Raw genomic sequence first — 21,397 nt, 5'->3', positions numbered from 1 at the left:
CAGTCGAGCGCCCAGTCCCAGCTAGGAGCTGGAGCTGCCTGGCCCGACGGCGCAGGAATGTGCTACGGGGGCTCTCGTTGGTACGATAGTAAGAGAGTGGTCCTGAGGGGAACAGCAGCCAGCGGCAGCACCATCCTACATGCACGTCCCCGTCCAGAACAGCTCCCTGTGGGATTGGGCATCATCGCTCAGGTGGGAGCTTTCTACGTGACCCCCGGAGCGGGGGCGGCTGCGCTGCCCGCGGAAACACGCTCCGGCGTTAAACCAGCTGCTGCGCTGGGGGCCCGAAGGAGAGCCCAGGGCCCGCGCTAGGGCCAAGGGGCGCTGCAGATCACGAGCCACGCGCGGACCCGGCCACTCCCTGCCGCGCTGCGAACGGGCTGCAGGTCCCCCCCCACGGGCCGACCCGGGCAGAGAGGATCCCGCGGCGCTGGGCTGGGGGGAGTAAAGGAAAGTGCCAGCGTCTGTAAATGGAACTTGTACCTCCCTCCTCCTGCTCCAGCCCCGTTCTCCTCAGCCCCATGCCTCGCCCCCGCCCCTGCAGCGCGCCCCCTCCCCCCGCCGTGCAACCCCTGCGCCTCCTCCATCACCCCACTCCTGCCCCAGAGCCCCCTGGCTCTCACCCCGCCTAGCCCACACAGCGACCCGGTGGCAGAACTGGGACAGCACCACCCGGGACACCGCCTGCACGTTGCGCCTGCCTCACCCGAGCCCCGCCCCCGTTGTAGAGTCATAAGTGCCGTTGCTTGCCCCGCCCCTTACTCTCAAGCCCTGGTGACTGAGGGATTCCCCTGCAGCCCGGAGGGCCGGGCTGCCCCAGAGAAGCTGAGGGCAGGGGGAGGGCCTCAGGGCGGGGGGGGACCGGGGCTCCACGAGCCAATCAGCACGCGGGGCGGAGCAGTCTTGTCCCCTCGCAACCGAGTGAAGCGCTTCCGCCTGCCAGGGATGCGGCCATTGGGCTCCGGCTGCGGCCACCGTCTGCCCGGGGCCCGCGCGGCTCCTACAGCGATGTCACCTGGCGCGAGACACGGACCCGCTGCTCGGGTCATTGCGGCTGCAGCGCGCGGGCTTGGCCGGACTCGGGAACCCCCGGGCTTTGTTAAATCGCCTGGGGGCGGCAGGCGGGGCTGGGGGGGTTACTGGAACCCGGGGCCACAGAACGTGTCTCCTCGGATGGACAGAGACACGGCACCTGCGAGCCCCTCACAGCCTCCCATGCAGCCCCCCCATAATCCCCACTGTAAGCCCCCCATAAATCTCATGGTGTTTTGACAGACACCCCAATATCCTGCAAAGCCGAGCTCTGAAGTGCTCCTGGACTCTGTTTGCCAGACACTGGGAATGGGCGTTGGGGTGTGTCACTTGGGGATTCCCTGTTTGGGTCATTCCCTCTGGAAGACTCCAATCATCTGAAGAAGTGGGCTGTGCCCAGGAAAGCTCATGATACCATCTTCATGTTTTGTTAGTCTATAAAGTGCTACCAGACCATTTGTTTTTTAGATAGTTATAAATACTCAGCTATTACTTTCTCTGTCAACATCAGACACAATGAATTCTGCACAAGCCTCACTCTCACTCCTTGTACACACAGTTCTGGGAGATGATCAGCACAGCCTGGTGGATTCTGGGGAACAAGTGAAGCCCCAGGGACCCTCAACACCAGCACAGGGACGGATGCCAGGGCCAGAGCCCTAGTGGGACATTTCTCACCAAAGCCTCCAGGGCTGGGATGTCTCTGGCTGGCTCTTTCCAATCCAGCAAACAGCCTGTGTTAGCTGCAGGGAGGAGAACAGCTGGTTGTTGCTGAAGGCAAGGCAGAGCCTGAGCTCAGGAAATCAAAACTAATTCTGTTCCCCAGGCCAGGGGAGCCATGGCTGCAGCAAGCCCCATGGAAAGTCTCCGGAAGGAAGCAACGTGTCCCCTCTGTCTGGAGTATTTCACGGACCCGGTGATCACAGCCTGCGGGCACAATTTCTGCCGCGCCTGCCTCAGCCGGTGCTGGGAAGGACCTGGCCCAGCTGCCTCCTGCCCGCAGTGCAGGGACCCTGTGCAGCAGGATGTCCTCCCGCACAACAGGCAGCTGGCAAACATGGTAGAATTAGTCAAACAGCTGAGCCTGCCAGCAGCGCAGGAGCCAGGCGAGGGCGAGGTGTGCGGGACGCACCAGGAGGCGCTGAAGCTGTTCTGTGAGGAGGATCAAGCCCCCATCTGTGTGGTCTGCAGAGAGTCCCGGGTGCACCGCACGCACATGGTGGTTCCTTTAGAGGAGGCTGCCCAGGAGTACAAGGTAGGGAACTGCTGCCCTGTCTGCTGGGGAATTACTCTGGGTCTTAGTCACTGGCTGATTTCCGTGACTCTTCCCTGGCCCAGTACAACTCACTAGTCAACTAAAGCCTCCCTGGCCCAGGCAAAGGCTGTAACAAAATAAATGCTTTGGCGGAGTGAGGAGGGAGCAACAGCGGCAAAATACCAAGTCTTTAAAGACACCTGGCTGTGGGAAAGTTTTCTCTGAGATGCTGAACCCTCTTCCAATGCGGCCCCTGCTGGAGAAATGCAGGAACTTTGCACACAAGGGCAAGGAAGGGGTAACCATGAGGTGTGTGTATCAGAGTTGCCAGCTAGGCTGCGAGACTACAGATGGGGAAGTTACAGTCTTTGGTTTTTAATAGAATGGTGTTTAAGGGAATTGATTATTTGTATTTGTATCACAGTAGCCCTTAGGGACTCTGCACAAACCACAGCGAAGGACAATCCTGCCCCCAACAGGGCACTGCTGCCCAGAACTGTACCAGGGAGTGAGGCAGCAGGTACCTGACCAGATGTCGTTGTCACTGCAGGGGTTTAGGACAGTGCTGGGCAAACCCCCATCATTCCTCATACAAACCTGCATGTCTAATTAGGGGGTCATTGACCCATCCCCAGAGCACAGGACATGCCCATGCCTGTCTGCCAGAACCACCTCCACCTGCATTGGTTGGCGTCTGTGGACCAGTCCCTGTCAGACCATCCCCACCTATGTCATTCTTTATGGAGGTGCCACCCCCCTTACCCCTGCCCTCACAGGTGTCCTGCTGCAACCTCCTGTTCCTTTCTCACCAGACAAAGCCACGGCCAGGGCTGAGTCCCCACCGGGCGGGGACAGAGCCCCACAGAACTGGGACTGTGCAGACAAGGCTTCCTGACATCTCATGGGGTTTGTCCTGGTGCTTAGCTCAGCTCTGTCCAACCATGGCAGTCACCAGTCCTCAGGGCTGAGCTCCCAGACCATTGTTAAACCCAGGTGGCAAATTTATATGAAATCTGGATTTGTTAGTTAAACCTTCTTTACAACAGGTTTATTGATTCACGCCCATGTGATTCCAGTGCCCTGTTACATGCTGTGCCACTAGTCCACCTGTGCACACCAATCAAGCTTGGTGATAACTGAGATTTCTGTCTAATTAAAAGGCGCAACCTGAATTGGTAACAGTGAGAATATGACACACACTCACTCTGCATTGACAGGATTTCATTTTCTTGGGGGCCTTGATGTCACCAAGCCATTGGGAGTAGCAGTCATCTTGGGCTGTGAGTGGAAAAATGGCCCATTCCACACCCCTCCCATCCCTCACAATGAAACCTCCCAGCTCATTTTTGTTTCCTCAGGAAAAATGCAAGGCCCATTTGAAGACTCTGAGGGAAGAGAGAGAAAAGCTGCTGAGATGGAAAGCGACAGGCGAGGGGAGAAGCAAGGAGTATCTGGTAGGTGCCTCTGGCTATCAGTGGTGTAGCAAGCATGGAGGCAGGGGGATGGGAGGGCAGTTGCCCCGGGTGCCATTCTAGGGGGGAGCACCAGTTTAAACCCCTCTGCTCCCCCCATAATCCCTCAGCTCACCTGCTCCTCCCCCACCTGCCGCCTCCGGCTGGAACCTCCTCCCCATCTCTCTGCCTCCAGCCTGACTCTCCTCCATCTCTGCCCGTGCGTGCTAGAGCCTGGCCCCAAACTGGAGTGGGAAGGAAAGACATGGTACAAGCTCCCCAACCCTCCCAGGGTCAGGCTCAGCCGTGTACCAGGGGCCTGGCTGTGTAGCAGGTTGTGTGTGTGGTGTGGGGGGGAGTACAAATTTTGCCTTTGCCCCCAGGCACACAACACCCTCGCTACACCTCTGGTGGCTATGGACCAGCAGGGTGTGACGGCGCGTTGGGGGTTCCCCGTCTCCTGCACCCCTAAATGGCACAAACAGACTGCACCAGCCAGTGGAATTGAGGGTGGTTTATTGCTCCTCCAGCACAGCGCAGCACAGATGTAATCTGGTTACAGGAACTGGGGCTAAGAGGCCTCAGTGTCCCCCCTTGAGATAGGGGAGTCCCAGCCCCCTCCCCAGCTCCTTATTCCCTGCCTTCCAGATAGGAACTAACTAACCCTCTCCAAGCCCTGCCCCCCAGCCAGGGCAGCATCCACCTTCCTTTGTTCCTCTCCATGGGGGGTGTCTGGCCACTGGTTCAACAAGTTTGGCATTACCTCTGCCTAGTGAGGCTTTCCCTGCTGGGTCTTGCTCCAGACAGCAGGGGTCACCACAGCCCAGCAAGTACCCCCACTACGTCACAGTTCTCCCCCCTCCGAGAGCGAACTGAGCAGGGTCACTCCGCTCGTGACCTGGGGAAGTTCGGGCCCCTCGCTACGGGACAGCGCGTCGGCGATGATGTTGGCGCTCCCCTTGACGTGGATCACTTCCATGTTGTAGTCCTGCAGGAGCAGGCTCCACCGCAGCAGCTTGGCGTTCGTCCCTTTCATCTGGTGTAGCCAGGTCAGGGGGCAGTGGTCGGTGAACACCGTGAAACGCCGGCCAAACAGGTACGGTTGCAGCTTTTGCAGGGCCCACACCATGGCCAGGCATTCCCTCTCTACGGTCGTGTAGCTCCGCTCCCGGGGCAGCAGCTTCCTGCTCAGGTACACGATGGGGTGACGTTCCCCTTTCTCGTCCGCCTGCATCAGCACCGCCCCCAGCCCAGTGTCCGAGGCGTCAGTAAACACGATAAAGGGCTTGTCGAAGTCTGGGTTTACCAACACTGGGGCCTTGGCCAGGGCTCCCTTCAGTGCACAGAGAGCCCTCTGGCACTGCTCCGTCCAGACCACCCTGTCTGGCCTCCCCTTCCTGCACAGCTCTGTGATCGGGGCAGCGATGGAGCTGAAGTTGGGCACAAACCTCCGGTAGTACCCCGCCATCCCAATGAAAGCCTGGACCTGCTTCTTGGTCTGGGGCACAGGCCAGTCCCGGATGGCCTCCACTTTGGCCAGCTCTGGCTTCAAGCAGCCACTCCCCACCTTATGGCCCAGGTAGGACACTTCGGCCATTCCAACCTTGCACTTCCCAGCCTTTACAGTCAGCCCAGCCTCCCTCAGCCGATCCAGTACCTGGCTGACCTGGGCCACGTGGTCCTCCCAGGACTGGCTGAAGACGCAGATGTCATCGATGTACGCTAGGGCACAGTTCTCCATTCCCCTCAGCAGCTGGTCCACCAGGCGCTGGAAGGTGGCCGGCGCCCCTTTGAGGCCAAAGGGCAGGACCAGGAACTCATAGAGCCCCAGTGGCGTGATGAAAGCCGATTTCAGTCTGGCCTCCTGGTCTAGCGGCACCTGCCAGTAGCCCTTGGTTAGGTCCAGGGTGGTGAGATAGCGAGCTCCCCCCAGCTTGTCCAGGAGCTCGTCGGGCCTTGGCATTGGGTAGGCGTCGGAAACCGTGATGGCGTTGAGCTTCCGGTAGTCCACGCAGAACCAGATCGACCCGTCCTTCTTGGGAACCAGCACCACAAGAGAGGCCCAGGGGCTGGAGGATGGCTGGATCACCCCCAGGGCCAACATGTCCTGGACCTCTCTCTCCAGGTCCTGGGCTGTTTTCCCTGTGACCCTGAATGGGGAGCAGCGCACTGGGGGGTGAGTGCCCGTCTGCACCCAGTGGACAGCCAGGTTGGTGAGACCTGGCTTGTTGGAGAACAGCTGCTGGTGGGAGCGCAGCACCTCCCGGATCTCGGCCTGCTGGGCCGGGGTGAGCTGGTCCGAGAGGGAAATTGACTCCAGCGAAGAGTCCTCTCCGGTCCCAGGGAACAGGCCCACCAGGGGATCCTCCCCCTGCTCCTCCCAGGGCTTACACACGGCCAGCACCAAGTTCTCCCTGTCCCAGTACGGCTTCATCATGTTAACATGATATACCCGCTGGCCGCGCGTCCGGCCCGTCAGCTCCACCACGTAGTTCACCTCGTTCAGCTGCTTAACCACCTTGAAGGGGCCGTCCCAGGCGGCTTGCAGCTTGTTCTTCCGCACGGGGATCAGGACCATCACCTGGTCCCCGGTAGCGTAGGCGCGGGCCCGTGCATTGCAGTCGTACCAGACCTTCTGCTTCCTCTGGGCCCTGCTCAGGTTCTCTCTGGCCAGGCCCATGAGCTCGGCAAGTCTTTCCCGGAATGTCAGGACGTATTCCACGACCGGCTCACCCTCCGGGGAGACCTTCCCCTCCCACTCGTCTTTCAATAGGTCCAGGGGGCCCCTCACTTGCCTCCCATATAACAGCTCGAACGGCGAGAACCCCGTGGACTCCTGGGGCACTTCCCTGTACGCAAACAGCAGGTGGGGTAGGTACTTGTCCCAGTCCTGCGGGTGTTTGTGCATAAAGGTCCGTAGCATCTGCTTCAGAGTCCCATTGAACCTCTCCACCAACCCGTTGGTCTGGGGGTGATACGCCGAGGCCCAGGTGTGTTGCACCCCACTCTTCTCCCACAAGCACCGGAGCAGGGCCGACATGAAGTTGGATCCCTGGTCCGTGAGAACCTCCTGGGAAAACCCCACCCTGCTGAAAATGGTCAGCAGTGCGTCTGCCACCGTGTCTGCCTCGATGGAGGGCAGGGCCACGGCCTCGGGGTAGCGGGTGGCAAAGTCCACCACCACCAGGATGTATTTCTTCCCTGTCCGGGTCACTCTGTTGAAGGGCCCCACAATATCCATTGCCACCTTCTGGAAAGGCTCCTCTATGATGGGCAGGGGTCTCAATGCAGCTTTCTTCCTGTCTTGGGCCTTCCCCACTCGTTGGCAGGAGTCGCAGGACCGGCAGTACCGCTGGACAGCTGCAAACATCCCCGGCCAATAGAAGTTTTGGAGCAGCCTCAGCCGCGTGCGCCGGATCCCCTGGTGTCCCGAGAACGGGATGTCATGGGCCAGGTGTAGCAGCTTGCGGCGATACCTTTGGGGAACCACCAGCTGCCGCTGGAGCCCCCACTTGCCTACCGTCCTGGGGGAAAGCCATTCCTGGTACAGAAATCCCCTCTCCCACCGGAACTTCTCCTGGCAATCTCCTCCTAGGGGTTGAGCGGCACCCAGGTCAGCCCGGTCCCTCAGGGCCTGCAAGGAGGGATCTGCTCGCACCTCCGCCTGGAATTCAGCGGCTGGGGCTGGGACAGGGCCGTGGTTCCCCCCACTGCCTAGGTCCAACTCTAGGTCTGCTGGGACAGGGCCCTGGGCCCCCTGTTGGGGAACCTCCTCGAGTTCCGGGCCGCAAGCCCCTCGCTTGCTCTGGCTACGGGTGGTGACCAGCGTCCTGTGGGGTCTGTCTGGCCACTCCTCTAGGTCACTCCCCATTAGCACGTCGGTGGGCAAGTGCGGGTGCACCCCCACTTCCTTGGGGCCCTCCTTGGCCTCCCATTTCAGATGCACCCTGGCTACGGGTACCTTAAAGGGGGTGCCGCCTATGCCCCTCAGTGTCAGCTGAGTGTCGGGTAGCATACGGTCTGGGGCCACTATGTCGGGCCGGGCCAGCGTCACCTCTGCCCCCATGTCCCAGAAACCCGTCACCTTCCTACCATCCACCTCCAGGGGTATGAGGCAGTCCCTCCGTAGGGGTCGCCCCGCCCCCACCCGGTGCACGGATAAATCTGTCTCCCGAGGGTCAGACCTCCCAGGGGAGGTGCACTGAGCATCCTTCCTCCCTCCCCGAGCGGAGGTTTGCCGGCCAGCCCCTGCCACTGGGGCAGCTGGCCCTTCCTCCCGTCCCAGCCAGTTAACCCTGGAACATCCCAGGACATGGGACCTGTTCTTGCGCCTGGTGCATTGAGCCCTCTTGTGGCCTCGTTGCCCACAGTGATGGCAAGTTAGGTTCTGTGGGCCCATTCGGGTCGGCTCTGCCCGGGCCCTGGCTGGTTTTCTGGGGTATCGATGACTGGTCCTGGTCCCTGGGGCTCGCCTCGGAGGTGTCTCTCTCCGTTGCTCAGCCAAGATCCGGTCTCTACGCGGTTCCCTCTCTCTCCGGGACTCCCGTTCACACCCAGACCGGCTCTCCATGAACTCATCCGCCAGTCTCCCGGCCTCCTGGGGGTTCTCTGGTCTCCGGTCCTTGAGCCACAGCCTCAGTTTGGGTGGGCACGCTTCATAGAACTGCTCCATCATGACCAGCTTGAGCAGCTCCTCTGCAGTCTGGGCTCCGACTCCAGACACCCACTTGCGGCAGTATTGCGCCAGGCGGGAGGCCAGGTCCACATAGGTCTCCCGTGGCCCTTTCTGTACCCCCCGGAACTTCTTCCTGTACATCTCGGGGGTCAGCCCGAACTTGTGCAGCAGGGCCTCCTTGACTCTGTTGTAATCCCCTGGCTGTAGGTCCTCCAGCTGACTGAGCACTCCGGCCGCCTCCTGGTTCAGTGCGGGGACGAGCTCCTGTAGCCAGTCAGCTGGGGGGACCTGTTGCAGCCCACAGGCCCTCTCAAAGGAGCTGAGGAACCCGTCTATGTCGCCCACGTCCTTCAATTGGGCCACCGTGAGCCTCTCCAAGCCCCTGGCAGCCCCGGGACCCTGGGGCCCATCCACTCTTGGCGCAGCCGGGGCCCCGCAGGTTCTCCGCTCTGCCATGGCCAGCTCATGCTGTCGCTGCCTCTCTCGATCTTGGCGTTCCTTCTCTCGGTCCTGTACTTCCAATTCCTTCATCCGCAGCTGGATCTCCAGCCGCCGCAGCTCCGCTGGGCTGGCCCCTGCCCTAGATGGGCTACGGCTTGCAGGCCTCCCGTGAGACGCTGTCTCATCTCTCCGTTGGGTTCCAGCGCTCCTCCCCCTCTCTGAGCCTGACACACTCTCAGGGGGGGGTCTGGCTGCTTCCCCTGGGGACAAGATCCTGGCCCTGTGGCTGGTCATTATCTTCCAGCTGGGTAATCAGCTGGGCCTTGGTTGCTTTCCGCACAGGCAAGCCCCTCTCTCTCCACAGCCCTACCAGCTCTGCCTTCAAGAGTCGGGCGTAGGCCATCTGCCCGCTGGTCCCCTTAGTGCAGACTCACCAGTCTAGTGCTGCAGCGCCCCACGATTCCAGGGAACCGCTTCGCTCTGCCTCAAGCATGCCTGGCTCCAGGGCTCTTGCTTCTACAGCGCCTTGTCGCTTGCCGCTGGGAGCTTCATCCACGGGGTGCAGTGGATCCCACCCCTGACACCAGTGTGATGGCGCGTTGGGGGTTCCCCGTCTCCTGCACCCCGAAATGGCACAAACAGACTGCACCAGCCAGTGGAATTGAGGGTGGTTTATTGCTCCTCCAGCACAGCGCAGCACAGATGTAATCTGGTTACAGGAACTGGGGCTAAGAGGCCTCAGTGCCCCCCCTTGTGATAGGGGAGTCCCAGCCCCCTCCCCAGCTCCTTATTCCCTGCCTTCCAGATAGGAACTAACTAACCCTCTCCAAGCCCTGCCCCCCAGCCAGGGCTGCATCCACCTTCCTTTGTTCCTCTCCATGGGGGGTGTCTGGCCACTGGTTCAACAAGTTTGGCATTACCTCTGCCTAGTGAGGCTTTCCCTGCTGGGTCTTGCTCCAGACAGCAGGGGTCACCACAGCCCAGCAAGTACCCCCACTACGTCACACAGGGTCAGGCAGTGTGAGGGCTCTTTGGAGGCAGGCTCTTGTGTGGCCTTGGGAAAGTGGGATAGCAAGTTGCTCCATGACCATGGATTGCTGGGTTAGACCCATGTGCAAACAGGCCCTGAGCTTCCATGGCAGGGGATGCGTTAATGTCCAGCTCTTGTGGCTTTCCCAGAAATCCTCCCGCAGTGACCTGAATGTCCCTGGGAAGGGCTGTCTGCTGTGTCTGCCTATTTAACATCTTTGTTTTTTCTCCCCTGGCGTCTGTGTCTGGGTGGTGCTGAGTCCTGCCTCCTGCTGCTCTGGGTGAGAATTCCCAGCACCCAGGAATAACAGAACATGCTGCGCAGGGCAGACATAGAAACAGGACTTTCAGGGGTAACAGGGTGGAGTCAAATGTCAGTAATCTGAGAGTTTTCTGAGAAGTTCTTCCTGCTGTGCACTCAGCTCCCCATGAAAGGGCCCCGGGCTCCATCCGTGCCCTGACCAGCACTTTCCCTGTTTTCATACAGAAACAGACACAAGCCGAGAGGCAGAAGATTGTGGCCGAGTTTCAGCAGCTGCGGCAGTTCCTGGAGGAACAAGAGCGACTCCTGCTGGCCCAGCTGGAGAAGCTGGATGAGGAGATTGGGAGGCTCCAGACTGACACTGTCAGGAAACTCTCCGCGCAGATTTCCCGTCTCAGTGAGCTGATCAGTGAGCTGGAGGGGAAGTGTCAGAAGCCAGCGAGTAAATTCCTGCAGGTGAGATTGAGGGAGAAACATCCCAGGTCCCCACACAGGGAAGGGAGGCTACTGAACCACTGGTACTGGGGTCCAGCCATCAGATCTGCGTGTAACTTGGCAGGTGCATTGCTGCCATGTGAGTGACTGTTGTGCTTTGCAGACACAGCTATTAGAGATGGCAAAGCCCCATTTGCTCAAGGGATCCATGGCCCTGAGGCCAGAGTAGGGCCACTTGTTGCCATGTTTGTAAAAGCCCTTCCCTGGAGTCTCCTGTGCGTGTCCAGTGGGGCTGAGATTATTTTCTGTCTCTCTTTTCTCTAGGATATCAGAAGCACCTTGAGCAGGTACGTGGCTCTCACTCCCCTCACACTGCACAACACTGGAGAGGAGCTTGGCGCTGATTTCGCACCACATCTCTGCAGGACTCTGGATCAGGGGTCTCCAACCTTTTTAAGCACAAGATCACTTTTTGCATTTAAGTGCAATGCACAATCTACCTCAAACCCAAATACCCTTGCCTTGCCTCGCCTCCCCCATACCCCTTCTCCGAGGCCCTGCCCCTGCTCACTTTGTCCTCCCCCCTTCCCTTCCTTTCACCAGGCAGGGGCAGCGGGTTGGGGTGCAGGCTTTGGTCTTGGGCTAAGGAATTTGGAGTGTGGGAGGGGCTCTGAGCTGAATCTGGGGCAGGTAGTTGGGGTGCAGGAGAGGGTTCAGGGTACAGGCTCTGTAAGGGAGTTTAGGTCTAGGGGGCTTGGGGTGCAGGAGGGGGTTCATGACAGGGTTTTGGAGCTGGCTCCAACTGGACACTGCTTACCTAGGGTGGCTCTTGGGTGGTGGTGCAGCTGGCTAAGGCAGGTTCACCCCTGTCCTGGCCCTGTACTTCTCTCAAATCTCCCTCCATCCCAAGCCCTGTTGTGCCCTTTTATTCTGTGGAGATAGAACACAGTGTGGGAGAGGGCACCCTGACCACAACCCCTTCCCTGTACCACAAGCAGGAGGCTCCTGGGGAGGGGATGCTCCAAGGCAAAGGGCAGGAAATGAGCAGCAGTGGTGGGAGGGGCAGTTGAAGTGCCAGCACTTGGTAGCCACTTGGCCAAACCCGTCAGGATCACCTGTCAGAGGCTCCAGAATCTACCAGCAGATCCCGATAGACTGGTTGGTGACCACTGCTCTAGAGTAAAGTGTGTGGGGAAGGTCACATGTCGGGTACAAATGTCTCTGACTCACTTAATTCTGAGGGTCTCACCCTTGCACAGCAGGCTCTGGAATTCTCCATTCAGGGCACAGTTTGACCTCAAATGTTTCCTGGAGCTGTCACCTCCCTGGGCACTGGCTGCCTCAGGGCTGTGGGGTGGGACATGGGTCTGTCACTGCTGGGCACTGGGCATATTCAGCCCAGGGTAGCAAGGACCAAAAGTCTGTCCCACCCGAGGGCTGTTTGGAGACCTGTATGGAAGGAGCTGGGGAGGGGGGAGCTGGTATCTCAGTCTAGTCCCTAGTGGTTAGATTTCGACAGCGCTTCACCTGCGAACCTCCTGTCCCTCAGTTTCTGGAGGCCAAGGAGTGAATTGGCCATGGAGACTCAGTTCCCCTTTTGTCCCCCAGCTGGTCTCCCCAGGCCAGAGCTGCAGACTATTCATGGGACCTTTGAAGGGATGTTGCAGGACCAAGGGCTGTGCTGCCCCTGCTCTCGGGCTGGGAGAACTGGAGGATTCGAACTCCAGGCCCAGCAGATCAGCGACTCACTGGCCAGAGCTGGAGAACTGCGTCACTCAGTGCAGAGTCACCATGTGAGGTTGTCTCTCTCCAGGTGTGAGACGGGGCCGTTCCAGCCACCAGAGGAGATTTCCCCTGAACTGGACGAGCGAGTCAGGGGTTTCTCCCAGCAAACGATTGCGCTGTCGGAGACTCTGAGGGAGTTCACAGGTACCTAGAAGAGATCAAGGAGGGAAAAGTGACAGTTCTCAGAGGGACTGAACCCCTTGCCTCCTTCTGTTGATAAACAAGCCTCCTGATCCAAAGGCGGAGCTGGAAGTAGCCCAAACTCTCTTACAATTCAGAGCTGCCTCTGGAGATTTTGGGTTTTAAGCAGATCTCAAGCATGAATCATAGAACCATAGAGCTGGAAGAGACCTCAGAAGGCCATCAAGTCCAGCCCTCTGCTCTGGGCAGGACCAATCCCAACTAAATCAATCCGGCCAGCGCTTTGTCAAGGCGAGACTTAAACACCTTCAGGTTTAAGACTCTACTACTTCCCTAGGTAACCCATTCCAGTGCTTCACTACCCACCTAGTGAAATAGTTTTTCCTAATATCCAACCCGGATCTGTCCCACCACAACTTGAGACCATTGTTCCATGTTCTGCTATCTGTCACTACTGAGAACAGCCTTTCCCGAGCCTCTTTGGAACCTCCCTTCAGGAAGTTGAAGGCTGCTATCAAATCCCCCCTCACTCTTTGCTTCTGCAGACTAAATAGACCCAACTCCCTCAGCCTCTCCTCGTAGGTCATATGCTCAAGCCCCCTAATCATTTTGTTTGCCATCCGCTGGACCTTCTCCAATGCATCCACATACTTCCTGTAATTAGGGGCCCAGAAATGGACACAGTACTCCAGATTTGGCATCACCAGAGCCAAGTAAAGAGAAATAATCAGCTCTTTGGATCAACTGTCAGTGTTCCTCTTAATACAACCTAATATGCGATTAGCCTTCTTGGCTACAAGGGCACACTGTTAACTCATGTCCAGCTTCTCATCCACTGTAATCCCCAAGTCCTTTTCTACAGAACTGCTACTTAGCCAGTTGGTCCCCAGCCTGTAACAATGCTTGGGATTCTTCTGTCCCAAGTGCAGGACTCTACACTTGTCCTTCTTAAACCTCATCAGATTTCTTGTCACCCAATCCTCCAATTTGTCTAAGTTACTCTGGACTCTATTTCTGCCCTCCAGCGTATCTACATCTCCCCCCAGCTTAGTGTCATCCGCAAACTTGCTGAGGGTGCAATCCACTGAACCTTGGGGCAACCTGCTAGAAACCAACTGCCATCCTGACATTAAGGAAATTAGTTAGAGAAGTTGATTGGACCAAAGAAATTATGGACCTTAAACTGGAGGAGGCCTGGAATTATTTTAAGTTAAAGTTGCAGAAGCTGTCAGAAGCCTGTATCCCTAGAAAAGGGAAAAAATTTATAGGCAGGTGTGTTAGACCAAGCTGGATGAGCAAGCATCTCAGAGAGGTGATTAAGAAAAAGCAGAAAGCATATAAGGAGTGGAAAATGGGAGGGATCAGTAAAGAAAGCTACCTTATTGAGGTTAGAGCATGTAGGGACAAAGTGAGAGAGGCTAAAAGTCAGGTAGAGGTGCACCTTGCAAAGGGAATTAAAACCAATAGAAAAAGGTTTTATAGCCATATAAATAGGAAAAACAAAAAAGAAGAAGTAGGACCGCTAATTACTAAGGATGGAGTGGAGGTTAAGGATAATCTAGGAATGGCCCGATATTTGAACAAATATTTTGCTTCAGTCTTTAATGAAGAGCTTAGGGATAATGGTAACTTAACAAATGGGACTAAAGATATGGAGGTAGATATTACCATATCCGAGGTAAAAGCCAAACTTGAACAGCTTAATGGGAGTAAATCGGGTGGCCCAGATAATCTTCATCCAAGAATATTAAAGGAACTGGCACATGACCTTGCAAGTCCATTAGCACAAATTTTTAATAAATCTCTAAACTCAGGGGTTGTACCATTTGACTGGAGAATTGCTAATATAGTTCCTATTTTTAAGAAAGGGAAAAAAAACGACCCGGGTAACTATAGGCCTGTTAGTTTGACATCTGTAGTATGTAAGATCCTGGAAAAAATTTTGAAGGAGAAAGTAATTAGAGAAATTGAGGCTAATGGCAATTCGGACAAATTACAACATGGTTTTACAAAAGGTAGATCGTGCCAAACCAACCTGATCTCCTTTTTTTGAGAAAGTAACAGATTTTTTAGATAAAGGAAATGCAGTGGATCTAATCTACCTCGACTTTAGTAAGGGTATGTCTACACTACAAAGTTAGTTCGAACTAACAGACGTTAGTTGGAACTAACTTTCATAGGCGCTACACTAGCGCTCCGTTAGTTCGAATTTAATTCGAACTAACGGAGCGCTTAGTTCAAACTAGGTAATCCTCATTCCACGAGGATTAAGCCTAGTTCGACCTAGCTAGTTCGAATTAAGGGCTGTGTAGCCCCTTAATTCGAACTAGTGGGAGGCTAGCCCTCCCCAGGTTTCCCTGGTGGTCACTCTGGCCAACACCAGGGAAACCCGTCTGCCCCCCTCCTGGCCCCGGACCCCTTAAAGGGGCACGGGCTGGCTACGGTGCCCGTACCAGGTGCAAGCCTGTCAGCACCCAGCCAGCAGACCCTGCACCTGGCACGGCTCGAGCCACCCACCCGATGCCTCCCAGCCCTCCCCCTCTTCCTGGGACCAGGCTGGCAGCTCCCGGGAGCTTGCCTGGGACCGCAAGAGGCGGGCACCCGCCTGGGCTAGTGCAGACATCGTGGACTTTGTCCACGATCTCCGCACTAGGCACAGGAAAGTGGCCGGCTTGGGCAGGAGAGCTGCCAGCCTGGCCACCAAGGAGCAGGTGTGCAAGAGAATCAAGGGGGTCCACTGAGACCCCTGACCCTGAGCCCTGAGCTTACAATGGCCGTCCTGGGTCAGACCAAAAGTCCATCTAGCCCAGTAGCCTGTCTGCCGACAGCAGCCAACCCTAGGGACCCTGGAGGGGATGGGCCGAAGACAGTGACCAAGCCATTTGTTTCGTGCCATCCCTCTCCAGCCTTCCACAAACCTTGGGCAGGGACACCATTCCTACCCCCTGGCTAATACCACTCCATGGACCCAACCTCCATGACTTGATCTCACTTCCCTTTAAACTCTGTTCCAGTTCTAGCCTTCACAGCCTCCTGCAGCAAGGAGTTCCACAGGTTGACTCTTTGCTTTGTGAAGAACAACTTTCTGTTACTAGTTTGAAGCCTGCTACCCATTCCTTTCCTTTGGTGTCCTCTAGTCCTTCTTTATGGGAACTAATGAAGAACTTTTCTGTAGGCACCCTCTCCACCCCACTCATGCTTTTAGAGACCTCTATCCTGTCCCCCCTCCATCTCCTCTTTTCTAAGCTGAAAAGTCCCAGTCTCTTTAGCCTCTCTTCATATGGGACCTGTTCCAAACCCCTGATCATTGTAGTTGCCCTCCCCTCTCCCAGCCTCTCTCTTCCCCTCTCCCACCTCCTTTTCCCAGTCTCCCCCAGTTTTGTTCAATAAAGACAGAGTCAATGTTGGAAGACACGTTATCTTTATTTTGTACATCAGGAAGGGGGGCTAGGGAAGGGTAAGTGGAAGGAGGTGAGGGAGGAATGGGGTAAGAGCCCCCGATGGGGAGGTCTGGGCTGGCTCTGCGGGCTTCTGGGGGTGGAAGCTCTCCTGCAGCCCCCCGATTGCCCCCTCTTCCCAGATGGCAGCCTGCAGCAAGTGCAGCCGGTCTGATGGCCGAGTGCTGTGATGTGCCCAGTGTGGGTAGTCCGGGCACTCCAAGCCAGGACTGCTTTGCAAGCGGGGCACCCCTGAGAACTGTCTGTCCGGGGTGGGGGTTGGGACCCTTTAAGCACAGCCCTCGGCTAGCCTGAGGCAGCAGCTCCACACTCTAAGTCCTCCTCTGCTGCCCTGCTGGCACTGCTTCTAGCCATCCTTAAGCCCGGTTCAGGGTCCACTTAATGTGGACGCGCTAGTTCGAATTAGCAAAACGCTAATTCGAACTAGTTTTTAGTTCTAGATGCGTTAGTTCGAATTAGCTTCATTCAAATTAAGTAATTCGAACTAAGTTAGTTTGAATTAGCGCTGTAGTGTAGACATACCCTCACTTCCAGCCCTGCCCCCAGCCAGGGCTCCACTCCCCTTCTTCCCATTGTTCCACTCCCTGGGAGATAACTGGTCAGACACATTCGAAGTCCCCTTGCATAATGACTCATCCCCTGCCCTGCTGGGCAGTGCTGCAGACAGCAGCCAGTGGAGGTTACTCACAACCCACTGCCCAGCATAGCAACCAGCAAAGTACCCCCCACTACGTCACAGCATTGCTGGCAGTTCCCCCTCGTCAGGGAGTGAGGTGAAAGTGCACAGTTTGCTGCATTCCTCACTCCAGCTGGACCTGCCCTAGCCAGGGGACATGCACCGGGGCTGCAGTTGCCATGGAGAGGGGCTTCTCACTTGGCCCAAAGCTGTTGCAGAGAGAGAGAGGGCTGAGATTGTCCTCTCCAGGGCAGTCTCCATGAAGAACCCCTTGTCCACAGCGCCACCCCAGGGCAATGATTTAAAATGAACCATGGACGTTTTCATTTTATTTAAAAACCCAGAAAAATAAATTGAGTTAAGGAGTCAAGTAACACCAGTTATATCTTCTAGTAAAGAATATGGCACAAACCCAGAAATCTTCTGTTATTAATCACTTCTGTGTGTCTTGGTCTGTTCCTCTGTCATAATTGAAATGCAGTTCTAGCAGTGTGGAGTGGAGGTGCTGTTATGAAAGCCTGACTTCTCTGATCATTTCCCCCACCAGATACTCTACCCTCCGCACTGGAGAGAGCCAGAGGAAAATCCATGGGAGCTTTCAGACAGGGTGAGTTTGCAGGTGGAGATTCTTTAAATCCGTGGTCCCCAACACGGTGCCCACGGGCGCCATGGCACCCGCGGGGGCATTTCTATGCGCCCGCCAAGTGCTCAGGGCTGGCCTGGCCCTGGGCACGTGGCGCATGCGCGGTGCCAGAGCCGGCCCCGGGCGCGTGGCGCACGGTGAGCGCTGGCCCCGGGGGCGCCGCGGATTCACCCCCCGCGGCGCATGGGGGGGGAGAAAGCGTGCGGCGCTTGGGGGACGGGGGGGAGAGAGCACCGGCCCTGGGCGCGCGGCGCTTGGGGGAGGGGGGGGAGAGAGCGCCGGCCCGGGGTGCGCGGCGCTTGAGGGGAGAGCGCCGGCCCCGGAATGCGGCTATGGGGGGGCCCCACCCCCCGGGCGCCCGGTGGGCGAACGGCCATGCCCCCTTGCGCCCAGCAACCCCAAATGGTTGGGGACCACTGGTTTAAATGATGAGAAAATTCCAGTGAAAACATCTTCATGGGATTGAAGCTAAAGTTACCAACCAAACCCACAGTGACCACGACACGCAGAGCCCTAAAACTCGTTTATCGATGAGGAGACCCAAGAGCACGGGCTCCGATGTGACCGGGGGGGCTGTAGGTTTCCCACTTGAAGAAGTGAGATGACCAGGCCACTCTATTTCCTAATATGGGGATAGTTTTGGGGCCACAAACTACAACCCTTGGGCAGGCCTGGAGCTTTGCAGGCTGTGGCTGCACTTTGTGGTGGGGCCCTTGATCAGCTTCCCACCACAAAGGCAGCCCTGCCTAAGGCAGCACCTTCTTCCCTGTGCTGGCCCATCCCAGTGGCTGCACCCCAGCTCCTCTTTCCTTAAGGCCCTGCCCCCCCATATTGGGCCCGGTTACCCTTTGAGCCATGGACCCTGCGTTGGGTGGTGTACTCCAAGGAGCGGGGACATGGCCTTGTCCCAGGCCAGGTGGAGGGTCAGGGGGACCCCTTGGCACCCAAGGCTCCCAGCCAGAGCAGAAGGCAGGACCTCACTCACAAGAGGAAGAGGAGGCAGGGCCGTGGAGGGGTATGGTCACATGCTGTGGGACCTCGTGCTTCCCTCTCTCCCCCCCTCCCCTCCCAGTTCCACCAGGGTTCCGGAACTCAGGGGGAATCCCCAGCTGCCGTCACACAGACACACCTGACACCAGCTGTGGCGCTGAGATCCTGCCCAGGCTGCTGCACAGAAACCCTCCCTGAGCAGCACCCACACGGAGCTCTCTGCCCTGAGCTGCCCCCTCCCTCTGCTGTACCCTGGTGCAGGGGATGCCCTGTCGCTCTTCTCCCCCTTCCAGCCTTTCCTCTAGACAGGGCTGGGCTTTCCCATTGGAGCTGCTCCCTGCTTGGGGTGATGCTCTGCCTGTGATACTGTCCGCTCCTCCCTTCTCTTGGGGCTTCCCCACCCAAATCCAGCCCCTGCTGTCTGGGGTGAGGCAGCTCTTCCCCAGCCTGGGAGTGGAGGCTGCAGTATCATTGAATCAAAGACCTGGAAGAGACCTCAGAAGTTCATCAAGTCCAGCCTCCTGCCCTAGGCAGGACCAATCCCAACTAAGGATTGCACCAGTAGGGGCAAGTCTCAGCTCCCTGGGGCCCAGGCCTGTGTCAGGCGGAACAGGGCAGCTGGGGAGGGTGAGAAATGGCCCCAGCTGCCCCCTGGGCTGAGCTCAGCCCCTCACGCTCTGATTCTCTCTCCTCAGTGACTGTGACTCTGGATCCAGACACAGCCCATCCCCTGCTTGTCCTGTCTGAGGATCAGAAACGTGTGAGATGGACAAATACTCCACAGGGAGTGCCTGATTCCTCACAGAGATTTGACTCTGTGCCCTGTGTGCTGGGCTGTGAGGGCTTCACCTCGGGGAGACATTGCTGGGAGGTGGAGGTGGGGTACAGGGAGCACTGGGCCGTGGGGGTGGCCAAAGAGTCTGTGAGGAGGAAAGGACGGATCAGTGTTAGGCCTGAGGGGGGGATCTGGGCTGTGGAGCATTCGTCAGGTCATCTTTGGGCTCTCACCATTCCGAATACCCGCCTGCCGCTGTACCTACGCACCAGCAGGATCCGGGTTTGTCTGGACTGTGACCGGGGGCAGGTGACATTTATCGATGCTGTTCATGAGGCCCCAATCTTCACTTTCCCGCCGGGCTCCCTCCCTGGGGAGAGAATCCGACCCTGGTTCCAGCTCTGGAATACAGACGCCTGCCTCAGACTGTGCCCCTGAAATGGGGAGAAGGGCAAAAGAGAAAGAAGATCCCACTAACCGCCCCAAAAGCAGCCTCTCTGGGCCCATGCAGTCTCCATGGCAATTTTCCCTGGACTTTCTGCCCTGGAGTTGGGGTGACTGGAGGCTGCGTGGGGTCTCTGCCTGGGGGTATTAGTGGGGGGGCCAGGTGGCAGGAGTTGGACTCCCCTGCACTCACAACCCAGAAACCTGCTCCGCAATGCTGCTATCTCCCGTCCTGTTATGCTCTGCTTCGCTGCAGCCAGCTGCTGGGTCACTCCAGCTCCCACCACCATGGTGAGTGTGGCGGGTGGACACCTGCTGCCCTGCACCAGGCCCCAGGTAATCCCCTGGTTCACGTTGCACAGAGAGAGCATTTGGGAAGAGGGTATGGGGGGCAGGAAGGGGTGGAGCTGTGATGGGGCAGAGCTTGGGGTAGGGGTGGAGTGGGGGAGGGAGGCCTGGGCCCCACACCCGACTTGGAATGTCCCTGGATGGATGGATGCAGTCTCTGCCCTGCAAACCACAGAGTGCGCTGCTGGATCCCAGGGCCAGACAGTGTCACTGAGACCAGGGGAGGGGGGAACAACCCCAGGAACGAAGAAATGGGCTTCTCTAGACTCAGCCCTGCCTCTCCTCGATGTCTGGCCCATCTCTGCACTCCAAAGGGCTCCTGTCTCCCCAATTGCTGATCTGTGATTGCCCAGAGGCCCTCCCCTTCTCTGCAGCCCCAGGGATGTGGGGGAAGAACCCTGGGAGGCACAGAGGTGCCCGGAGGGGCAGAGACGGGGCTGCTGGGTTAGAACTGCAGGAGGGGCTGGGGCAGAAGTGATGTGGGTGGGTGGGTGGGGGAAGGGAAGAAGCCCCAGCTGGGCTAGGGCCAGGCAGATGTAGGGGGCAGGGACACAGAACCATTCATTAGGGTTTGGAAAGAAGCTGCTCCACATGTTGCCACTGCCCATCCCAAGGGAGGGAAGAGGAGGGTCACTCTCCATGGCTGCAGAGGTTGCACTATTTTGAAATAGCAGGAGTGTGGACACTCCACTACTGCTATTTCGAAATAATTACTCCCTCAAGTCATTGAAGTAATTAGTGCCCAAAGCTTCTTGGGACTCTAAATTGTGGTTGTGCATCCGCATTAAGGGAGCTGGCCTCCAACTAATTTTCAGGTTTCTCTGTAGTGTGGATGCACTATTCCAAAATAGCTATTTTGCGAGTTGATATTCTGAAAGAACTTTGCAGTGTCGACATACCCTGAGTGAGTGGGACATGGGGAGCAGCTCAAACATGCCAAGGGGCTGGTCAGGGGCAGGACATGAGCCCTGCCAGGCAGCAGTGACATCACAAAGGCCTTTTGCAGCACCTCAGCTCATTGGTTGGGAGGCAGTGACCTCACAGACAGTCCATGTTAACAGCCAGATGGGACAGGCTGCAGGGGTGGGGCAATCTCAGACACCCCCATGGCCTGGCTGCCTGGAATCTCCTTTGTGAGGTTTCCCCTTGAGGGCAGAAGGGATTGAGGGTCCCATCTGGGAAGGTCTCTGTGGAGATTTTCCCTTTCCCCAGACTGCAGTGGGAGGGGGCAGGGATAGGTAGTGTTACAGGAGGGGCTGGCACTGAACTGAACAGAGTTCTGGGAGAAGCAAGAGAGAGGTTTGCAAACACCCAATGAGGATGGGATTGGAACCCATGTGTGCAGAGCACAATGGATTAGCAGTCCATCGCCGTAACCACTCAGCCCACCTCGTGAACTGTGGGTGGTTGTTTCAAACTACCCAAAATAAGTGCTGCTGGGAACCTTTGTGCCACTCACTGGCTGGCCAGAGACAGCCAGGGCGGGAGGGTTTTGCCTTTTCACAATGTTCCCTGGGCTATTGTACAAAGCTCAGTGCTGGTAACAAACCCAAACAT

General features: G+C 57.4%; 1 protein-coding gene across 2 annotated transcripts; it reads left to right on the top strand.

The window, feature by feature from the left end:
• Positions 1 to 52: 52 nt before the first annotated feature.
• LOC106732685 (zinc finger protein RFP-like) lies at positions 53 to 20,327 on the top strand. Of its 2 annotated transcripts, none has more exons than XM_075912606.1 (8): positions 53 to 192; positions 1,592 to 2,287; positions 3,646 to 3,741; positions 10,371 to 10,601; positions 10,905 to 10,927; positions 12,394 to 12,509; positions 17,188 to 17,247; positions 18,969 to 20,327. In XM_075912606.1, exons 2-8 carry the CDS (start codon positions 1,871 to 1,873, stop codon positions 19,484 to 19,486), a joined length of 1,461 nt encoding a protein of 486 aa, XP_075768721.1. In that variant the 5' UTR covers positions 53 to 192; positions 1,592 to 1,870; the 3' UTR covers positions 19,487 to 20,327. The 2 variants fall into 2 exon arrangements, with proteins under 2 accessions (XP_075768721.1, XP_075768720.1); XM_075912605.1 differs by having other exon boundaries at positions 58 to 192; positions 1,859 to 2,287.
• The last annotated feature ends 1,070 nt before the right edge of the window (positions 20,328 to 21,397 follow it).

The sequence above is a fragment of the Pelodiscus sinensis genome, chromosome 31 (assembly GCF_049634645.1).
Source record: "Pelodiscus sinensis isolate JC-2024 chromosome 31, ASM4963464v1, whole genome shotgun sequence".
Classification (NCBI taxonomy): domain Eukaryota; kingdom Metazoa; phylum Chordata; order Testudines; family Trionychidae; genus Pelodiscus; species Pelodiscus sinensis.
This window is presented reverse-complemented; position numbering and strand designations above follow the sequence as displayed.

What these genes read in the sequence shown, in the direction of transcription:
- LOC106732685 (XM_075912605.1), top strand. Translation starts at nt 58, where the DNA reads ATGTGCTACGGGGGCTCTCGTTGGTACGATAGTAAGAGAGTGGTCCTG. An exon ending in CAGCGAGTAAATTCCTGCAG is followed by an intron (nt 10,602 to 10,904) that starts GTGAGATTGAGG and finishes TCTTTTCTCTAG; the next exon opens with GATATCAGAAGCACCTTGAG. An exon ending in GACTCTGAGGGAGTTCACAG is followed by an intron (nt 12,510 to 17,187) that starts GTACCTAGAAGA and finishes TTCCCCCACCAG; the next exon opens with ATACTCTACCCTCCGCACTG.